We start from the raw sequence: 20725 nt of genomic DNA, 5'->3' as shown, positions 1-20725 counted from the left end.
TGGGTCTCCTTGTAAACCTATTTATCATTCTAATAGAAAAACTACTAAAAGTGTTCAGCGCTTTCCTAAATACTAGAAGCACTAAACTCTTCAGTATTTTTTTTTTCGAATTAGAAACTTGAATAGATATTTATTTTTATTATTCTTAAAATAAATCTTTATTTTAGGAATAGTCATTCTTATGTCTATTTGTATATTAGAATAGGTTGGTATGTAATATAAATATATAGTTTTAATAAATAGTATTTGTATTTTAAAATAAAATTATTATAATATTTAACTATTATTTTTAAATAAAAAAAATTATTCATAAAGTAAACTGGGGCTTAAAGGCTAGGAAGACAACTAATGAGCTAATAAGAGATCATAATGATAGAGAAGTTATATATATATACCATTCCAAGTCTACCACTATTTAACGAGTTATTTTGCACATAGACTCTCAAAAAAATTTATTTACATAAATATTTTTAAATTTTAAATTTTATATGTATATTTTTATATTATTTTTCTTATATTTAAATTGTCTAGTATAAAATAATATTTTTTATAATCAAGGCCTAATTATATCTCTCACAATTATATTTAAGAGACATGAATCAAAAGGACGATATAACTCGTGAGTAAGAGGCACATAATTTAATCTCTCTGTTTTGCGTAACATGATGTTAGAATTAGTATCAAGTATAAAAATATGTTATTATAGCCGTTAAATTATGATCGTTAATTTTAGAGGAATATAAAGTATTTACCCTTAAGAAAAGGAACGTTGAGCAGCTTGAGCTGTTTTTCTCATACATAAATGACTAAAATTTTCAAAGGGTTCTTTGTTAAACTAATTACCTGGAAGTTGACATAGTAAAAAGACCGTTTTGGTATTTAGTTTGATTGGTGGACAATCGTAAATAAGTGGCCAAGGAGACCCCTTTTTTTTGTTCAAAAATTCGCTAGCGAGGGATTCCTAAATCTGGGAATGGAGGTTTTGCCGGGTTGATGTAGACGATTTTAACGTGACGTAATATCTAAATTTTAGTCCCCGGAATGCAGAGAATCCTATGCATCAAACGACCGTATGAATACTACTAAGACTCACTCACTAACTCTCCAACCTCAAAAACCCAAGGACAGCAATGCCCCCACTCCTCCTCCTCCTCCTCCTCCTCCTCTTACTCTTTTCGGCCGCCGCATCCTCTCCTCCCGCCACCGTCCCTGCCACGCCGGACCAATCCGTGGCTACTATCCCGTGCCCCCTCGAGCTCCCCTCCGGCCTCCTCCCATTCCTCTCCGCCGCCTGCTCCACCCTCTCCCACTACCTCTGCTGCCCGGCCGTCGCAGCCTGGCTCTACTCCGCCCGATCCGCCGCCCTCCTCGCCGCCCGCCCTGCTTCCCTCCCCCTCCCACCGGACGACTCCGAGCTCTGCGCCGCCGCCGCCGAGGACGCCCTAGCCGCTCGAGGCGTAACGCTGCCGCGCCCCAGCGACGTGTGCGACGTCGCGTACTGCTACTGCGGAGTCCGCCTCCGGCCGATGACCTGCCCCGGGCCGTTCCACGTGGCATCCGATGAGTGGAGGTGGGTGGTAGCGGCGGAGGAGACGGGGAAGAGGCTCGAGAGGGAGTGCGTGGAGGCCGGCGTCGGCGGGTGCGATAGGTGCCTCCGCGCGCTGTACCAGGTGAGCCTGCTTCAAACTTCGTGCCCAACATCTTGATGGTTATATAATTTATTATGTCATCGATATCTATACACGTATACTGTTACGTAGTAACGTAGTATATAGTATTAAATCCCACCCACCGTGTTAATTTCAAAGCCCCAATTTTTGTTTCCCACTCGTGCAAGACACCCTTGGACGTTACCTGGCGTCCGATTCGACCACAGTGTTTCCATGACGAAGATATATGTTTATATGTTGGAATCAAGCATGCAGTTACTTAGACGTGTATATATATACGCACACACATTTTCTGCAGTACGTCACGGGTTAAGTTAAATTTAAAGGGTTTAAAAATCTAGTAACTTGTTACCTGTCCAGTATAATATACTTTCACCCTCTCAGTTTCTGAAATTGAGATCCCGCCTAGCTACCTGATAGGGGAGTCACCATGGTCATATTGGGTCTATAAATATAAAGTTTGTGTGTATATAAACTTATATATATTTATAAAGTTTAATTAATGCATAGGGTACTGCCATTAGCCTCTTGTCATGCAGCTAATTAAGTGCAAGTTGGCAGATCTTTCATGATCGATCATTCCATACTGAGTCTGGCACTGAGTCCTCGCTGATCATGATGTAAAAAAAATTATATCAGAGTATGTAAACAAGTTTGTCGTGAACGCAAGGAAGGAAGTTTTAATCTTTAGGCTTCTCCGTTACTTAGCAAGCAAAGTCATGCATTCCCTATGCATCTCATTCATCTCTTCTATTCACTGATTTGAAAGGAAATGAAAACATAGCTAGAGAAATTATTAGAAACCACCAAAACTAAAGACGACGTCTTAGAGAGCAGAGTGTCAGGAATCAATCAGACGGGCTTATCAATCACAACTCACAAGGTTAACTTGATATAGTTTTGATGAGGTGAATTAATAGTTTAATACACAGTGCCTAACTTTGGCCTCGTTGCATGGTGATTGGTGACAGCTGAGGAGCGAGTCGGTCGGAGGCGGTAACTTCACCGGGGCGCACCTCAGCAAGGCGTGGGTGCGACCGGACAGGGAATGCCAGCTCATGGGTCTGACGTGGCTCCTGGCGCAGGACCGGGCCCGCTACCTCCCCACCGCGGCCCTCGTGATTCGCGCCCTCATGCTGTCCCCCGACGCGGACCCCACCACCTGCGCCGCTAACGGCGACGACGACGGCGGCTTGCCCCTCCCCCTCCTCTACGGCCAGATGGGCCCGTCCTCCGCCGTCAGATGGAGCCTGCCGTTATCCCTCCTCCTAACTCCGCTTGTCGTTTTCGCTTTCGCTCGATTTTGATTCTAAGTACTCGTTCAAAAGTTCCATAGAAAAGAAAAAAGAGAGAGTACTGGTAGAGGTGGTACGTGGTGTCTTACGTAACGGAAAACGCACATACATTTCCCTCGGGCCTCGGGGGTTGGAGAACGTTGGAGTTTCTCTTGGGGCGTTTCGTTCGTCTGGAGCAGTAGAGCTCGGCAAGTGGGCTTACAAGACCAAAGATTGATTCGAATTGGGTCGATGAGGACAAGTTTCTTCTCAGAGATCTAGTGCTATCAACTGTTGTACATCTATCTAATCTAAGGGCATATTTGGATACTAGTAACTAGACATATATATATTAAGGCCTCCTCCATGCGTTAGATGAGTTAATTCTTGATACAGTAACATATAGTGCTTAATTTCAACACCACAACTATATATTTCAAGAACTAAGTTATGTTATATACCTACTTACTATGTACGACATTTTGCAACATAGATCAAATTAAATGGAGAGATTTCGAATGTCATTCATAGATAAAAATGTCCTTGAGTAATTGACTAAGTATTGAATCAATTATAGAGGCGTGGATAGCAGTACTTAAATTACATATTCGAATTCAAGATATTAAACTAGCTTGATCACTTAGAACCAAGGGGAAAGGAATCAAAACTTCACAGGTATATAAGAAATCAATTAATGCTTGGAGTTACTGTTCTTAAGAATCTCATTGTAATAATTAGAAGACATTTCTGCAATTTAGAGAAAATGTTTTGGTATACAAAACATGAGTTGCAAGAAATTAAGAAAGGAAGTATTGAGTTAATATCCCAAAACTAGCTCTTGTTTTGCCGGATATACATCAATATTATTTATGCCATTACTTGCATTCGTGTTCTAAGTTTATTCTCACTAGCTAAGTAGGAACCTTTTCTACATAAACGTTTCGATAAGCAGTGTTTCACGTGTTTCGCCACAATCCTAGAGAGTAACTCCAACCGTTTCTATATTTCAACGCACGAGAATCTACATACATGGTAATATTGTTACTCTAAATCTTATAGTACATAATTCATCTAATTTTGTTGGAAAAATAACCTAAGAACTCTATTTGCCTTCATCTTAAGTGTTAAATTGTGTGCCATACAATTGTAGAATACTCACGCAGAAAGTACTTAATTTCCTTACAAAGGAGCTTCTTATTATTAATCTTAGCCGTACTCTATGTTTTTAATTTCCAAATGAACTTCGGAGACTTGGAGACACAAAATGAGGTCATCACTAACCACATTTTCATAATATTATATCCTCATGACATCATGGTAATATTGTTTCAAATAAAAGGAAAGTATTTTGCCACGATAACTAGCAAATCTTTGTGATACAAATGTCAAAATCTTCGGATACTCTTATGTGACACGTTTATGTACTGAATTAATCACAATGTAACCTTTCTTAGGTCAAAAATAGCAAGAGAATAACCACTTTAGTTTTCTATAAAATCCCTCTTATATCACCACCCTTAGCCTCACTCTTCACCTCTCAAAGTGTTAGTGGTCATGGCTAGTTTCATCGAGCCCCTCGTCGTAGGAAGGGTAATCGGAGAGGTGGTGGACCTCTTTGTGCCCACCATAAACATGTCAGTCAACTATGGTTCAAAGCATGTGAATAATGGATGTGAGGTGAAGCCATCAATTGCCGTCAATCCCCCAACAATTCACATCTCCGGCAAGCGTACCGATCTATATACCCTGGTTAGTATATTTATGCACATACACTTAGTGGCCATTACATGCATAGTTAGATACAAAAAATTATGTACATGTGTATTTGAGTGAGATCAACATATAACAAATTCTATATTTAGGTGATGACGGATCCTGATGCACCTAGCCCTAGCGATCCTCGCATGAAGGAAGTGATCCACTGGTATGGGCCAATATTAGCAAAAAATTAAGTTGATTTTTTTCTGTTGTTGTTGTATCATGCGTGGACTCCACAATTCTTTCAATATTTTCAATTTTTTTAAACATTTTCTCATACTCATTTGTTTGCAATTTTAGGCTGGTCGTCGACATACCTGGTGGGACAGATCCAACAAAAGGTAATATAATTTCTTTCCCACATATTACATCTCATGAACTTATGATAGAAACATTCTCCTAAAATTGTGTAAATTGTTATTCTTAAATAACTTTTTGTGAGGTTAATTGGACATATCCAATTCTCAATTGTAGCCATTCTATCAATTTTGGTAACCTAGCTAGGTATAGGTTCTACCAAATATTGTAAGCTATTGGGCCTGATTAAGAAAAGGCCCATGGGCCTAAATATATCTAAAATGGAAGGAAATCTTTGGACAGGGCATGACATCCTCCCATACATGGGGCCCCACCCGCCGGTGGGCATCCACCGTTACGTCTTCGTCCTGTTCCAGCAGAGGGGTCATTTTCCGGTGATCGGCCCGGTGCACACCAGGGCCCACTTCAACACCCGCCTGTTCGCCTCCGAGTATGACCTGGGCCTGCCGGTCGCCACCGTCTTCTTCAACTCCCAGAAGGAGCCGGCTAGCCGCCGCCGTTGATGACCTGGCCTTGCCGAATAAGTCCTGCATCCTGTGAGTGAACTAAATTAATGCAGTGGTGCCAGTCAAAGTGTCTGTTTATGGACCTAAGTACGTCCAGTTGTCTTTGTTTGTCTTCGTGCTGGAGTCCTATTTAGTGTGTGCTTGTCGTTCAGTTTGTCTTCAAATACAACATGGTTATATATGGAGTTTAAGCGGTGGACTTAATGTATGAGACATAAACCATGATATATATATATATATATATATATATATATATATATACATATAAAAGTTTGGGAGTATATATTTGGTATATGAGATGCTTTTATTCAGTGAAATTGCGGATACCCGCCCACTGGTAAACATGAACTTAATTTACGGGCTTTCGAACGATTAAACCCAAAAAAACTCAACGACCAGTAATAAATAAATGTTTTTTTTCTTTCTTTGTTTCTTTCTTTCTTGGGTGGTGGCTGAAAGTTAAAAATTTGAGAAATAGTTTTTAAAAGGAAGAGTATATTACAAGTTCACTATTTGGCTTCGAGGAAACAACTCACAAATAAATGACAACAGATATGATTTGATGGGGTATCTGAGCGACAAAACGTTCACCCGTCTCAGTCGTAGAAGTCATAACCTCGTGAGGCGTTACTTCTTCCCCACTTCCCTCCCTCCCAAAATTGCCCTTCATTTATTTCTTCGTGCGTTACTTTGCCATGCGACCTCACTCCATTCATAAACTTTGTAAGCATACCAATATTTGATAGTTATATAGGTAATGATAGTATTATAAACAATCTAATCCAAGATTACATGGACATTGCATATATAATGATGGTTATATGTATATATATATACACACTCAGATAGCAACATTTTAGTCTTCTCCAATGATTACGGCGGCTGACCTCCGACACGACAAGCCGAATCAGCTTCGCCAAATAGGGAGACTTGCCGGCAAATCTCCTGCAAAAGCCCCCATGCGTAGAGACACGTGTCGCCTTCAAGTGGGCTATCACACCTCTTGTCCCCTTTGACGTGACGAGTCGAGCCAAGTCCTTTGTTGGGGACCACAGCTCCTCATTTACTGCCTAGATAAAAATTCTATTATTTTTCTCCTAGCCTCACTCTCCTTGGTTCTTATATAAACCCCCATAACCCCTTCCCTACCTTTTACCTTCCCCACCTCCGGTTGTTTTATTTTACTTTTACCCGTCCCCTGGTAAAGTTTAATTTGGCGATGGGGGACCTTCGAGGGGCCCCTCCACCTTCAGGTTTGGAGCTTACCATTGGGGTCCCTGGCTTGAGCTCTTTTTCTGGGTCTGGTAATTAACTTTTTTTTGCTCTGCTTCTTTTACCTTACTTTGATGTGCCCGGGGGTTTACTTCGTAAATTGTGATAAATAGAAGGGGGTGGATGCCATAACGTGAGGGAGCTGGACATGAACCAGCCTGCGAGCATGGAAGAGGAGGAGTTCCCCATGGGAAGCGTGGAGGAAGAAGAGGAGGTTGAGGAAGGCGGGACCCACCGGCCCAAGAAGCTCCGTCTCTCAAAGGAGCAGTCACGTTTATTGGAGGAGAGCTTTAGGCAGAACCACACCTTGAACTCTGTGAGTCAAATATCTCTTGTCAGTTTACGAAATATTTGCCGAGATATGTGAAATGCAAAATATAAATAAAAAGTAACGAACGAATGGAATATTGTGTAACGGCAGAAGCAAAAGGATGCGTTGGCGATGAAGCTGAAGCTGAGGCCACGACAAGTAGAAGTATGGTTTCAGAACCGCAGGGCAAGGTGCATGCATGCCCATCTCCCTCCCTCTCTCTCTCTCTCAACATTATTTATCCTGGCAATATATGCACATATATTAGTACCATTAATTAGTCTGGCTTCGTACTGTTGCATGGCATCTCTGACGTACGAAGCAAGGCGTTTCGATTAATATAAAATGACCTTATTCGTGAGTAATAAGGGAATACGAGGAGTCTGGCTCAACTTCAAATGTTTTCGTCTTTCAAAATTGGGTAAAGGATATAAATAAATCTATATAATATATGATGCAGGACTAAATTGAAACAGACGGAGATGGAGTGCGAGTATTTAAAGAGATGCTTCGGATCACTGACGGAGGAGAACCGCCGTCTCCAGCGGGAGGTGGAGGAGCTGCGAGCGTTGCGGGTTGCGCCCCCCACCGTTCTCTCGCCGCACTCTCGGCAGCCATTGCCGGCGTCCTCCCTGTCGATGTGCCCGAGATGCCAGCGAGTGACGGCGGCGCCCACCGCTGTCCGCTGCTCGACTAAGCCGCCGCCCTCGCCGTCGAGCAATTTATCGGGCCGTAGATAAATAAAGTCGCTCCGTTAACAATTAAACTTTGTAAATGGAAGATGTTGACTGGACTGGGCTGGTGGGCTGAGTTAAGGGTAGCATGCTGCTCCTCTCTTGTTGCTATGTTAATTGCTTAAAAGCTTTAAATAGTCATATCAGGCCCACGGATGATTCAGTGGGTTGGGCCTCTAACTCAACACTCTTAACTACGAAACCTATATTAAGAATAGGAAAAGGAAGGAGAAAGGATCGGATGACTTCCTGTACTGGTTGTTATGGAGGAGAGTTGCACAGGAAAGCTACATAAAGTTTGATTGATATTTCTCAAGCAGGAGGACTCCATCTGTTTGTCAAAAAGCCTGACACTAGATCACTAGACTAGACGAAGCTTGGTCCCCTCCCTAGTTCTCTCGGGACCAAATGTACTGAAGAACTCGGTAGCACTATGAGCCTATGATTGTTGCATGCAAACTACCTCAATCATGGGAGTACCAAATAAATCACCTAAATCTACAACTACAAGGATCTAATTGCATGGGTACAAAGTCAAACGACAAGAACTGGAACAAAAGCAATCAAAAAGCTCTCACCCTCAATTATACAAAGATCGATCAGTATGGCGATCGGATCACGTCCAAACTGGACCCAATACTCACATGGACTCGGCATGGCAATGGTTACCTAACAAAGACCCCACACCGAACCCAACACTGTAGCTACTACCTCATGTCTTCCATTTGTCAGGAGTTATTGGCTCATCCCCATGCTTGGGGTTCTTACTTTGATTCATTGGTTGTCCTCAGGATGCTGTCACATTCCGTGGCCTTTACTTCGACGAGGGAGGCAGTGACCTAGGCCTTGCGGCATTTGATCTTCATAAAAAGTTTGATGCTTCAGACTATCTTAGCAACAAATAGGAACAGAAGTCTTCAGTCCAAGCTATATATAATTTGTGGTTCGCTTTCAAACTCAGCTATTTCGCAAGTGCTTGAAGGCCAAACCTCTACTCGATTACATTAATGATATCTAATGGCAGATTTGGAGAGGTCCCCTTGATTAAAACTTGAGAGATGGACAATGCCCAGCTTAGTGAACTCCAATACTCTTATGCCTGTAATCATAGGACCTTTAATCATCAAAAAAATAATTTCAAGTTAGAGGGATCTCTCAATCTTCGGATTTGGTGCTTTGGTCCACTACTTTCTGCTTTCGTCCTGGTCGAAGTTTGATCAAGCTAAGTATACTTTCTTTGCGAAGTTTGCTCCTTTAAAGTGTATGAATTAACTGATGCCTCCACTTTGGAAGACAGAACCATGTGTGAAAAAAATAAGGCATCCATGGGATTTCCCCAAGATTTTGCCCACTAGCCAAAGGAGAGATATAGGAAGATAACTAAATTTTGTTCTCTTTTCTTTTTCGTTCTTTACTTCTCAAATTGATAAATAAAAGGACGAAAAATAAAAGAGAGTAAAGTAAAGAATGGGCGGATTGTATAAAATCCCTACATCTGACCCTGGGGAGGATCCGAGAAATCATTAGCTACATCAGTTTAGGTAACTACCTTAACGGTCACTTGCTGGGTCTTGTCACATTCTTATTGCCACATAATAAGCTTACCATATCGGAAAAGAAATTTTATGATCCACTGACTTCTTCATTTGTTACATTTTGTCTTCCACTATCTTCCATCACACTGAGTCACATCGAAGAGGACGTATAATCTTATCAATGAATAGAGAAACTAACGTAAACCATAGCTCATATAATTAAGCTCAACTTCTCAATAACACGTTGATGATAGCACATTAGATACAAAATCATTATGATTAATTAATCCTCCTCGACCACTGTTAACTAATCAAAACGCGACACCTTAAGCAATTAATTTCCTCAATTCTTAAATCTGCCGGAACGTATGTTCCCCTTCATTCCAACACTAATGGGGCAATCGATGGAAGGTGGGATTTGGGGGAAAATCTTTGGCCCGGGAGCACCACTCCATAATTCCCGGGAAATATTTCATCGAACCCAATACCATACTGCGATCGCTTCAAACATACACCAAAATCATCTATAGGATTATTCCCCGGGAAAAAAAAAAAAAAAAATATATATATATATAGTGTGTAAAAAGGAGCGCAATATACAATCCCAATGGAACCACTAAAAGAAAACAGAGAGAGATACGAGGATCACGCGGTGGAATTCAAACTCATAATATCGTATTTTAACATCATATGAATTAGTTTGTCAATTATTCTATCAACTTAAAAGTCGATAGAGAATATGGCTGCGATCGATGGAGTCCATGTTATATTAATTAGCTAGAAAGCAACAGAAGACCAACCAGCACGTGGGTTTGGGGAGATGAAATAGCATTGGAAAGTGATGTATGTCTACTGAAAGCTCTTCCGCTTCCTCGATCGCTTTTCTTCTCTTCTCTTCAGATTTTTGTAGCTTCCAGCTTCACGCTTTTCTTCTTTTCTCTTCAAAGCTTTGAATGGCTGACACACGAGGGAACTCCTTTTAGTTTTAGGCGCCGTTCTAAAGATGCCTCGCTTTTCGTGCTTGTACATGCATGTGCAGTGCCATGATGTAAATCCATCGTCGTCTTCGTCCTCTATGACAGTGGGATTAAAAGAAAGATTCCAAACTAAGTAACCATTAATGAGTGTAATTTCTAGGAGAGTTGGGGTGAATCCTTCAATGCGTAACGTACTTGATCACAGCCACGAGCCAGCCGGAAGACCGACCGTTCGTACGATCAAAATTAAGTGCACGCCATGATCTGGTCCACCTCTGGGGGACCCCAGTCCTGAGAGACAACGAGGCGAAGCGACCACCTGCTACAGCTAAGAACCTGATGGATCTATCCATTAAGGGTGGCCCTCAGTACCACCCTCTTTAATTGCATGACCCACGTCTTGATGCGACGTGTCATGATCTGGTGGGTCCAACGAGGATGAGACACTTTAGGCTCGGCCGGTTGTATATCCACCTGAAACCCGGATAACTCAGCGGCTTATCCGCCATTTATTCTTAGTAGACAGCATACAGGTGATCCAATAAATAACTTTTTATATTATACGGAGGCGAAAAAGAAAACAAAAACCAAAAAAAAAAACTTTCCCCGTTCGAGAAAGATGCACACTTTACACTAATACAGAGGGAAGTACTCCTTTTTTTCTTCTTTCTCCAAGTCGAATAATTCGGTGTTGCATTTGCTCCTCTTTAGTTGCCTTTTCAAATAAGTCGGTTGTGTACCAGTTTGATTCCTTCGTTAGCTTAGTTATCCAACCGGAAGGCTACTCGCATGCCGACTTCCACACGGCTTACTCTTTACCATTAGCTCAGGATTCTTTTGCCGTACGTTTAACGTCGTCATAGTCCGAGGATTATGTAGTAGACAAGCGTGATTGGGAGTGCTATCAGCATTCCGAATATAACCCTGGAGATTTATCCGAAGATTGTTTACATTGTCACGAATAACCATATGTATAAATTGGAGGGTTTTAGATAATTAATAACGACTTACGCGGTGCTGAGAATAGCGGGGTGGACGTTGTACTCCTTGGCGAACACGAAGGGGACTATTCCTTGAGGAAGAGCCGCCTAAAATAGAAACAGTGTAAACGTTTCATAGGGAAATAACATACACGTAGTCATACGGCTGTCGGATCAGGATCGGACGGCATTGCTGTCCATCGCTGATCCGTTGTCCGCCATTGAGGACAGAGCTAACATTCCTAAACAGGAACCGGTACGTGCATACGGACGTGCCAGAGCACTATAAAAGTTATTAGTTTTCTGGATGCGTACCTGGACGATTGCCACGTGTAAAAGGGTCCCATGTAATCCGACGGCGATGGATGCGGCGGCCATAACAGCAGGGCCGGTGAGGAACCGGACGGCCATCGAGAATGTGGCGACCGAGTTCCCGCACGCGATTATCTTTGGCTGCAACGCCATGAATAGCCCTGCGAAGAAAAAGACCAATCACCACAGTTTTTTAATAAAAAAAAAAACCGATAACATTGCAAGAAGACTGGGCCCCATCTTCTAACGGATAAAGCGCGTCCTTATTCCGGAACAAATACAGCGGATAGGATAGCTAGTGGCAATGATCGTGTCCGGTTAGAAGAGAACAGAGCATACGGAGAGGGGTCCTACGTCCAAACCCACCCACCTAAGCTAAACATTGCCATTCCGAGGCCCGCGTCAGATAGTATGGAGATGGACTTCTCGATTATTTTCGGCATGGCGACGTGCCACCTGTTCCAGTTGAACGAGAATATATTACTAATCCATTGATCTATTCTAATAAGTGAAAAAAGGATAAATAAAATATTTAGACGAACCGGAAGGCGATAAGGGACCAGGTGAGGCCGATGAGGCTGGAATAGGTGTTGGGATTACGGATAAGTTTGCGCCACACCATGATTAAGATCAGACGGGTCATGACGCTCGCGGGGGGCATCTGATGGAGTCTCGCTTCATCGGGCGGTCCTCCTGCTCCCTTTGGGTGTAGCTCTGCGGTGGAGCTTGATCCGAGCTTCGTTAGCCTCTCGGGTCCTGTCACCTCCTCCCCCTCTCCCAACCCCTTCCCTCCTCCGAAGCTGAAATCGTCTCCTCCTCGTACGACCGCTCCGTAATCCTCACCTTCCGGTATCGCCATCCCTTAATTTAAATCGAAATCGGCGTGAGTATAATTCCGCTATATTTTGAATTCAAATGGATTTGAAAAATAAGGGAACCTTTCGTGGCGCCGTTTGCGGGGAGGTCGGCGGGAACGATCATTCGGATCTCCTTCGCGCCTTGGTCGGAGGAGGCGAAATCGGGGCCGTTGATGACGTGGAGCCCGCCGACCTCCGACACCGGCGACGCGCTCGAGCTCCACACGAACATGTGGAGCTCCTTAGCGTCGTGATTTGCCGCTGTCCGAGCCACCGCCGGCGGCGGTTTCTTGCCCGTCGAGGCGGAGGAGATCTCGGGGTTCGGAGAGGGGTAGGAGATCGGCTCGAAATTGGAAGGCCGCGGAGTGGGGCCACGGGAGGACTGCACAGAGTAGAGATCCGCGGCGCCGAAATTGGAATGCCGATGGGGAGGAGGCGGCGCTCCGCCAACCATCGCGAAGAAGTCGGCATGGTTGAAGTTTGATCCCCGCGGCGTCGGGTTCCGCGAGGAGCTCAGCGAGTAGATCTCGGCGCCGGTGAGGTTCGACGGTCGCGGCGTCATCAACGACAGCGACCGCCTCGACGCCGAAGACCGCCGGACAGTGACGTGGATCTTCCCGTCGGCCGCGACCTCCGCATCGGTCTCAATCATGTCCCCACCCGCATCCAAGCTCACCACGTCGGGATCCACCCGGAAGGACACGATCGACGCCGCCGTATCAGGAAACTGGTCGGCAATCAGAAGCTTCGCAGCGCGGTACTCGAATAAGAAGAGCAAGAGGGTATACCAAATGATGCACTGCAAGACGACGATCTGAACCATGAGGGATCCGGAGTAGGGCCCGTACATGGCGATGAGGAGGGGGATACCCATGACGAGGGTATTAGGGAGGGTGGAGAGGGAGAAGACGGTGATGGACCAGTCGAGGGAGGAGGCGAGGCGGCGCGGGGAGAGGCGGGACCAGATGACGAGGGCGGCGAGGACGAGGAGCTTCTGGAGAGTGTCGGCGGCGAGGAACCGGAAGTTCATGGCGTAAGGATCGTTAGTGGAGATGAAGTGGAAGGAGAGGAGGGGGACGGCGAAGATGGCGACGAAGCGGTTGATGCCGGAGCACTGATCCGGTGAGAAGATCCCCCACCAGCGCACCGACCCGTACGCCAGTATCATCGCCACGTAGAGCGGGACCACCGCCGTCAGGACGGTGTAGAGGTCGTGCCACGAGATCATCGGGTCGGTCTTGGTGATGGCTATTCGTTGCGGCCTCTTCTATGCGATCATTAAGAAGAAGAAACGAAAGGTTGGGAGGGGAAGTGGTGGAGTGGGGAAGTGAAGCAAGTTGAGAAGTATTACTTTACTCTGGAGCTGTGAAGTTAACCCATTCCTTTCGGATGGGTATTTATATACCAGCTGAGGAATAGCAGCTACTGGGTGGGGAATTGCTGACTCGGATAACTTCCTCTGGTGGACTGAGAATGGGAAGTGATTCTTTCTTCGGTATCAAACAACAAACAGCTTGGTAGTTGGATTTGGGCCTCAACGACACCCAGATTGGTGGCCCATGAACTAACTCCAAGAGTAAGACATCTACTTCTTTTAACCCAAACCAAAATGATTTAAGGAATATTTCTTTGACAAATAATTAAACTCCAATGACTCGAGACAAGTCTGGCACTGTGATCGATTCCTCGCTACTACCTCTTTAGCTCTTGGCTCTTCCAGGTACTTGCAATCATCTCATCTCTTTATTTGTTTGGATTTTTATTAAGTATCATATCTACCTAAATATCAAACTGGATTGACTTGTTTGGTAACTTTTCCATATAGAATTAATGATCATAAATTATCATATTAAGGACCATCCTATCACCATCAATCACTTGTTCCATGCACTCCCCATGAGTCATGAGAGTACACGTGCATGGCGACATGCTTTAGCAACTTGGACGTGATTAATTGGACCATCAATTCGAAAAGAATTAGATGGCTTTCTTTCTTTTTTAACCATCTCTTATCTTTTCATCAAAACTTTATAAGTGTGGGAGCTAGAAAGAATCCTACAAAGTGAGACTTCTACTCTATTCTCATCAATATATAGACCTAACAAAGAAGTGACAGTTCATATGGTTTTAGTCTACATCTTTTGACGCATCAACTTTTGATTAAGTAATGCAGCAACCTTTAAAAGATGCTAAGTTAAAGTGACAATTAATCTAAAGACTTAAGTTGTTAGAAGTATTTAATTGACCATAGGCATATAGTCTGCAATAAGAATGTTTTCAATGTTTAATGATAGATAACTTCTTTTTTTCTTAACCAGAGAGAGAAGGATGAAATTAACTAGATGGCTAGCTTCTAGAAAATGCAGTCAGAGTCTTAACGAAAGCGACGAGCTTTGAACACACCACTCAAACATCCGTCATGCATGGGCCCCAACGAGGACAACTGTTCCCATTACTTTTAGAGCTTAACTTAAAGCTAAGTTGTTGAAATCTAATAAGTTTATATTATTTATATAATAAAGTTTTGATCTTAGTCAAGATTTGATAAAGAGATGCCAAGTTAAGAGGCACCCCCACTAGCTAGAGACTAGTTAGTACTTAGTAGGACCACAGAAGAACCAAAGTGCGACTTGGCCAGTTCTATTAGAAAGTATAAGTTCACTTTTCCTTCTAGTTTATTATTATTTTCTATCACTACTAAGTATCGAGCATTATATAAGGGTTAGTCCCCTATCAAAAGAAAAAAAAAATTAACATTTATATTGTCTTATTTTTTAATATTGTAATGTGTAAAATGTAAATTTGAGAAAGGAAAAAAATGAGATTAAAAAAGTATACAACAATAATTTTCATAAAAAGAAAATTATATCTTCACTACGAATTTATATTTTAATAGTTTAAAATTTTCGATTGAGTTTATTTTCAAAGTTTACGTCAATTCTTTCAGGTTTAATCATGTTCAAGTAGGCATTAATTATGCGTTTAGATTTGTCCCAACCACTGGCTCAATGAACTTCCACTAATAATTGATAGACTAATTTAAAATGTAGTCGCACGTGCATCTTAAAGGACTAAATAGTCCACTTGGCCCCCCTTAGCATGACTCGTGAGTAGTGAATCACACTCAAACTTTTTTTCCATATAACTCCATATGAGAGACTCTTTTATTTAACCCCATAATAATACAAACTTCTTTTACCATATTAAATACTGGAAGGATAGGAGAGGATCCAGGAATAACCTCTTCTCATAAACAAAATGCATCCAAACTTACTCTACTCCTATCTTCCATCGTCAAAAAGTTAATAATTTCACAATTTTAATGGAATTAAGTCTAGTAATTCTTTTCCTTTTTAATCTACTAACCTTGATGCAACCATTCAAAGAGCCCAAAAGTGGACAAAAGCCAATGGGCCCACCTACATTTCCAAGGAGATATGAAGATGAGCAAATCCTGATACATCCAAACACTTGTAATAAAAGAGTACTTTGGCATTTGTGGGCAATAAGGAGAGGTGCCCATTATCACATGGCCACCCTCTCCTTGTCTTCAACCATTTGGCATTTGGGATGCTGCTTTTGTTGACCACTCTTGCCCATTGACCAATTTGGCCAAGCAGAACTTCTAATATTTTTAATGTTCAGATAAAATTTCTCACCACTGTGTGTAGAACTCGTCCAACTGATAGATAGATAATCACATCTCACAATAAATAGAAATGTGTGGCTCAATTTAACAATGCTGCATGACCCCCCCCCAAAAAAAAGAACACTTTTGAGACTTGTAGGACCATATCAATTATTGTAGTAATGGTATAGCAAGGGGCTTCAAGATATAGCTTGGATTTGAATTGGGCTACCTTTGATTTAACAAGACTAGAGACACAACTCCTTGCATTTAAAGGCTGGAGTTCTTGGCATAGGCACCAACACAAAATTAGTTGGGTGGTGCTTCCAGTCACTCTGCTGCCTATGAGACATGAGTCAGAGCAAATGTCTCAATGTCTCACTGGGTTTTCTTTTCCATTGAGCTGCCTGAGCTCAGAACTGTTAGCTGTGATGTCTCAGAAGAAACTATTTTGCTTAGTAGATTAGATTATCACAACCAATATTTGCTCTTTCAATGACTCAGATGCAATGCATTGGGTGGACTATGGGCCATGAGGGTCCCCTTATGTGCTTTTGCCTTGTCCTTGATTGGAAACTGTAGGAAACCCTACATGGCTGGCTACATGTCAACTAAAGGATCTAGACCTGGAATGACACATCTATTAGTACCTCTGAACTTTGAGTGAAGTTACTGCTAAGTCTTGTGATGAACAGACAAATAATATATGGCACTAGGTAGGGTCATAGGACTTCAATCCTTTGACATAATCATCTCAACAGAATAATCCCATATTTAATTTTATATGATAATACTAAGAAACATTAATTCAAATATTTGTATAGAATGATGCATAAACATGAAGTGCAGCGATAACAACTACATGTAAATCGGAAAAGCTTTGATTACGATATTGCGATACAAACAGACTGTCTAAAATTAAGCTAGTTCACTTCATGTAGTGACATTGATTTACCAAGCATAATGATTTCATAATAAGTAAAAAAGGATACAGAGTAAAACATGATTCAAGTATCACACTTACTTTAATACACCTATACTCTTCACTACCAGAATTTTCATATCCTAAAAGGAACTGTATCTTTTAGTAAATAGAACATTTAGATACAAAAGTTTGACTCTGTCGAGAGATGACACCCAAAATAAACCTTGATACAATCTCTTTTCACTATCAGTGGGTGAATTTGATAGTATCTTACTCATCAGTCATCTATGCTTCACCTGCTGTAGCATCAGAATCTGAGAAATCCAAAAATTATGACATGATATGCAGCACTTGATTTATCCACCAGAACTTCAGAAAACCACACTTGAAGAGGCTTAAAAAAGTATCACTAATCTTTTCTGCACGCTTACCCGCCTATTCTTTTTGACTCCCTAAGTTGAGGTATAGAAGAAAAAGTTGATAGACAGAGGAGTTATGTCAAAATTCTATCAAGTAAAAAGATCAAGTGGCAGCACACAAATATCTCCAAAAAGAAATTATCGAGAAGAATTGGATAAGAATTCTTCTCTACTGTATAGTACCTTTGTGTGCATCACTTTTGAAGGAACCTGAAGAAGCAACTGCAAGAATTACAATGCCACCCAGCAGTACTAGCAAAATGCCTAGGAAGTTAACCAAGAAAGCCTCAGTTGAGTATCGCAATATTGTGTTGCTGCTTTGAAGAAAAGTGGCCTTCTCTAGGAGGCCTGTAACAGCAGTTGCAACAGCAAGGACATATATGTATGCACCAAAAAAGACATGCCAAGGAAGCAAGAAAGCTCTGCCATTTCTTGAACCACCAGGATACCAGAAGGTTGCAAATCCAGTGCCCCACTGTACAAAAGAATAAAAATAAATATAAAATTAAATCATCAATCAGGTGGAAAATGGAGCATAAAAGAAGCCATATCTTCAAGTAATACAACTGTAGTGTGTGAATGGGAGTTCTGTAATAACCTGAATACCAAACAACATGAGACATGCCAGTCCCAACCAAGAGTGCAGGCTGTAGAAGTTGTCTATTCCTTTTTCATTGTGAAACTTCAAGGCTGCCCATATGCCAATTGAGCCCAGGCACAAGGCAAAGAACTGTAATGTAAGATGCACCAACTTTTTGAGATTCTTTGTCCCTGACATTGTCTTGTATGCTAATATAGCTGCAGGCAAACAAATTCAATGATTCCAAGGACTAAGTTAATTACAGTATGAAAACAGCCAAACTGAAGTGTACTGAGGACATTCTAATAAGGTTAGCTGTGTATTTTATTACACTCAGTAGGTACTTGATACACTTTCAGAGAACCTACTAGGAAACTCGACAGTGTTATGCAATATCCATCCTCACTGTTTAGAAATATATGAAGGAAGACAAACTGTTAGCATTTCCTACGCACCAGCAGATTTTGCCCTCTTTATACTTTCCACTATAGTCCATAGGAAAAATATGGTATCCAGCCGATGAACTTGATTCTCTGGTGGCATGCTCTCAAGTTTTAGCTGAACGATGTTATATAAATTATAAAGTTGGCACTCTATTAGTATCATCACAATCACTATCCAGTTCACAGAGATTCACTTGTGAACCTTGTTTCAAATGTTTTCAAGAATTATACAGTTCTAAAGAAAACATATCATACAGGAGGTCCATTCATTTTACTGATACACAACAAACTTAAGGGTATGTAAACATTTATTCTCTACCTTTGAAGTACTAGAGTTAGAAGCAAAGGTATAAGCATTTTGAGCACTAGGCATGCTGACTACTTCTCAGAGGTGGCTTGCTAGCATGAAAAGGAGGAAGAGAAGACAGGGACCAGTGGAGCTTGCCATCCACAAGGCAAATTGCATATCTATAGATTTCACGTTATGTTCATTGCCATATTCTCTTGCTACGTAAGGTTGAGTTCCCTGAATCTAGGAAATTCAGAAATTTTCAACAGACTAATTAGTTTTAGATTAAGCTTCACAACCCAATGTCATGGGCATCTTAGGAAATGTATATCTAGAAGAGCTTTAAGTAAATCCGGTCAAGCTTTTATTGGAAGCTGATTTGTATAGAAATTTTTGGAACTCTCATTATGTTGGATCCAAGATAAAAAGATGTCTCAAGAGTTAGAGAGAAGAAGAAATAAATAGATACCCATTGGATTAGGAATTCCTAATTCTGAAATAAATAATTTCAGATGTTTCCTGTCAGTACAAATAAACATCTTAAAGAAGCTTGAGACAATTTTATGTGTTATATATAGTGTACCGCAGCAGCTATCTAATCTTAGTGCAATCAACCATATTACAACATTTAAAATAATTCGTGCATTCACAAATAAGTGAGATAATCAATTAGGTTACCATTGGAGTATTCTGACATAACCTTGTGTACCAGAAATCCAATCAGATTCGCATGCTTTCTACAGCAAGGTGCATGTTTTAGCGGCAACTAATACATCGTTAAAGCATAATCTGCTAAATTGAAGAATATCCTAGTAAACCTTTCCGAATTAATTTTAATGAGGGTTTAAAGACAGATAATCACTCACCTTCACCATTCAAAAGTATGAAGCCAATCACCATTAGTACAGGATGGACCTACAACAATGGGAAGCGAATTCATTTCATTTTAGCAGACCACTTTTAGATAGTTAAGCATGCTTGTTGTGATCTAATATATGCATCCGTAACTAGCACATAGTAAAATTATAACGCTTTAAAAACTCTATGCATATATTATATGTTCAGTCTATTCTAATTAGATGACAGACAATTACTTATGCATATTTAAGTCGATCTCTGCTTAAGAGAATTCTAAAGCCAACTAATGCCTATTTCTTCTCAAAATTAAGTCGTTTAATTGTTCTTTTCTTCTTTAAGGGAACATTGTAATTACACCAACAAACAGAGAAGGATCCCATTTCATAGACTATCAAAATTTTGGTTGAATTCGCTATATAAAAACAGTACTAAAAAAGTTCATCAACTAATGGATCAGACAATTTGTCTTTGATTCAGAGCTTAATTTCATTGAGGGCTTCCTGCAATCCCCAAAGTGCAGAGGAAAACAATATGAGCATAGCAACCAGTACTAATAGATATACAATTTTTGCGTGGAAATGGAAGATGGAGATCATATTGTTATGAATAGTTTTAAGAGAAGTAATGGAGAGGCAGGGAAATGGTTTCTTACGTTAAAGATGAGATCTTTGTTCTCGGAGACGAGGGCCATCCCTCCCCGGAAACGGACGGCCCAGACGACAACCAGGGCAGCGACCGCGGCGCCGATCAGACGGATCAGGGTCACGATGGGGAATCGGACTACGGGAATCGCCATCTTCCCGACGAGAGAGAGAGAGAGAGAGAGAGAGGGAGATGGAAGTAGAAGGGGGGGGAGGGTTTGCGTTGTGTACAACTGTCAAATTCCATTCCAATCTTTTGACTGCTCGACTTAAAAATTAAAAGAATCTTACAACCAATTACTTTGCGTACAAAAACAACCCCAAATAAAACAACAAAAGCACAAAATGCGATGCTTTTTTTGTTTGTAATTGTTGTTTGAAACTTTGTGCAGAGAACTGCAAGTATAAAATTTTCTCATGGAATTGTGATTTGTGAAGC

The 20725-nt window shown here is 41.5% G+C and overlaps 5 protein-coding genes across 8 annotated transcripts; 3 read left to right on the top strand and 2 right to left on the bottom strand.

Annotated features, from left to right (window-relative positions):
• Positions 1-915: 915 nt before the first annotated feature.
• Positions 916-3328, top strand: LOC140788726 (uncharacterized GPI-anchored protein At4g28100-like). Its single transcript, XM_073138131.1, has 2 exons — positions 916-1670; positions 2642-3328. Exons 1-2 carry the CDS (start codon positions 1131-1133, stop codon positions 2975-2977), a joined length of 876 nt encoding a protein of 291 aa, XP_072994232.1. The 5' UTR covers positions 916-1130; the 3' UTR covers positions 2978-3328.
• LOC140788728 (protein MOTHER of FT and TFL1-like) lies at positions 2405-5577 on the top strand. Its single transcript, XM_073138133.1, has 5 exons — positions 2405-2413; positions 4493-4693; positions 4807-4868; positions 5003-5043; positions 5303-5577. The coding sequence occupies exons 2-5, from the start codon at positions 4499-4501 to the stop codon at positions 5521-5523; spliced, it is 519 nt and encodes a 172-aa protein (XP_072994234.1). The 5' UTR covers positions 2405-2413; positions 4493-4498; the 3' UTR covers positions 5524-5577.
• Positions 5578-6680: 1103 nt separating this feature from the next.
• On the top strand, positions 6681-8158 carry LOC140789387 (homeobox-leucine zipper protein HOX3-like). 3 transcript variants are annotated; one of them, XM_073139065.1, is made up of 4 exons: positions 6681-6825; positions 6912-7114; positions 7220-7299; positions 7569-8158. In XM_073139065.1, the coding sequence occupies exons 2-4, from the start codon at positions 6947-6949 to the stop codon at positions 7846-7848; spliced, it is 528 nt and encodes a 175-aa protein (XP_072995166.1). In that variant the 5' UTR covers positions 6681-6825; positions 6912-6946; the 3' UTR covers positions 7849-8158. The 3 variants fall into 3 exon arrangements, with proteins under 3 accessions (XP_072995166.1, XP_072995164.1, XP_072995165.1); XM_073139063.1 differs by having other exon boundaries at positions 6687-6830; XM_073139064.1 differs by having other exon boundaries at positions 6703-6830; positions 6915-7114; positions 7569-8027.
• A 2730-nt stretch (positions 8159-10888) lies between these two features.
• LOC140789684 (auxin efflux carrier component 3a-like) lies at positions 10889-13911 on the bottom strand. The gene is made up of 6 exons (XM_073139473.1): positions 12585-13911; positions 12189-12507; positions 12017-12102; positions 11650-11807; positions 11366-11442; positions 10889-11278 (listed from the first exon to the last, which is right to left on the bottom strand). The coding sequence occupies exons 1-6, from the start codon at positions 13729-13731 to the stop codon at positions 11212-11214; spliced, it is 1854 nt and encodes a 617-aa protein (XP_072995574.1). The 5' UTR covers positions 13732-13911; the 3' UTR covers positions 10889-11211.
• Positions 13912-17081: 3170 nt separating this feature from the next.
• Positions 17082-20536, bottom strand: LOC140788513 (transmembrane ascorbate ferrireductase 2-like). 2 transcript variants are annotated; one of them, XM_073137779.1, is made up of 5 exons: positions 20298-20536; positions 19654-19702; positions 18074-18273; positions 17659-17950; positions 17082-17508 (listed from the first exon to the last, which is right to left on the bottom strand). In XM_073137779.1, exons 1-5 carry the CDS (start codon positions 20439-20441, stop codon positions 17492-17494), a joined length of 702 nt encoding a protein of 233 aa, XP_072993880.1. In that variant the 5' UTR covers positions 20442-20536; the 3' UTR covers positions 17082-17491. The 2 variants fall into 2 exon arrangements, with proteins under 2 accessions (XP_072993880.1, XP_072993879.1); XM_073137778.1 differs by having other exon boundaries at positions 17082-17370; positions 20298-20492.
• Between the last annotated feature and the right edge of the window lie 189 nt (positions 20537-20725).

Source organism: Typha latifolia, chromosome 5 (genome assembly GCF_019914945.1).
Source record: "Typha latifolia isolate L0001 chromosome 5, TyphaL0001v2, whole genome shotgun sequence".
In the NCBI taxonomy this organism is placed as follows: Eukaryota; Viridiplantae; Streptophyta; class Magnoliopsida; order Poales; family Typhaceae; genus Typha; species Typha latifolia.
This window is presented reverse-complemented; position numbering and strand designations above follow the sequence as displayed.

Excerpts from the sequence above, each read along its gene's own strand:
- LOC140789684 (XM_073139473.1), bottom strand. The coding sequence starts at position 13,731 with ATGATCTCGTGGCACGACCTCTACACCGTCCTGACGGCGGTGGTCCCG. Across the intron at positions 12,508-12,584 it reads CGCAAACGGCGCCACGAAAG|GGATGGCGATACCGGAAGGT; the intron begins GTTCCCTTATTT and ends ATTTAAATTAAG. Across the intron at positions 11,808-12,016 it reads AATGGCAATGTTTAGCTTAG|GGCTATTCATGGCGTTGCAG; the intron begins GTGGGTGGGTTT and ends TTTTCTTCGCAG.
- LOC140788726 (XM_073138131.1), top strand. The coding sequence starts at position 1,131 with ATGCCCCCACTCCTCCTCCTCCTCCTCCTCCTCCTCTTACTCTTTTCG. Across the intron at positions 1,671-2,641 it reads GCCTCCGCGCGCTGTACCAG|CTGAGGAGCGAGTCGGTCGG; the intron begins GTGAGCCTGCTT and ends GATTGGTGACAG.
- LOC140789387 (XM_073139063.1), top strand. The coding sequence starts at position 6,746 with ATGGGGGACCTTCGAGGGGCCCCTCCACCTTCAGGTTTGGAGCTTACC. Across the intron at positions 6,831-6,911 it reads GAGCTCTTTTTCTGGGTCTG|AAGGGGGTGGATGCCATAAC; the intron begins GTAATTAACTTT and ends TGTGATAAATAG. Across the intron at positions 7,300-7,568 it reads TTTCAGAACCGCAGGGCAAG|GACTAAATTGAAACAGACGG; the intron begins GTGCATGCATGC and ends TATATGATGCAG.
- LOC140788513 (XM_073137778.1), bottom strand. The coding sequence starts at position 20,441 with ATGGCGATTCCCGTAGTCCGATTCCCCATCGTGACCCTGATCCGTCTG. Across the intron at positions 18,274-19,653 it reads CATACTTTTGAATGGTGAAG|CTATATTAGCATACAAGACA; the intron begins GTGAGTGATTAT and ends GTTTGCCTGCAG. Across the intron at positions 17,951-18,073 it reads TCATGTTGTTTGGTATTCAG|TGGGGCACTGGATTTGCAAC; the intron begins GTTATTACAGAA and ends TCTTTTGTACAG.
- LOC140788728 (XM_073138133.1), top strand. The coding sequence starts at position 4,499 with ATGGCTAGTTTCATCGAGCCCCTCGTCGTAGGAAGGGTAATCGGAGAG. Across the intron at positions 4,694-4,806 it reads GTACCGATCTATATACCCTG|GTGATGACGGATCCTGATGC; the intron begins GTTAGTATATTT and ends TTCTATATTTAG. Across the intron at positions 4,869-5,002 it reads ATGAAGGAAGTGATCCACTG|GCTGGTCGTCGACATACCTG; the intron begins GTATGGGCCAAT and ends TTGCAATTTTAG.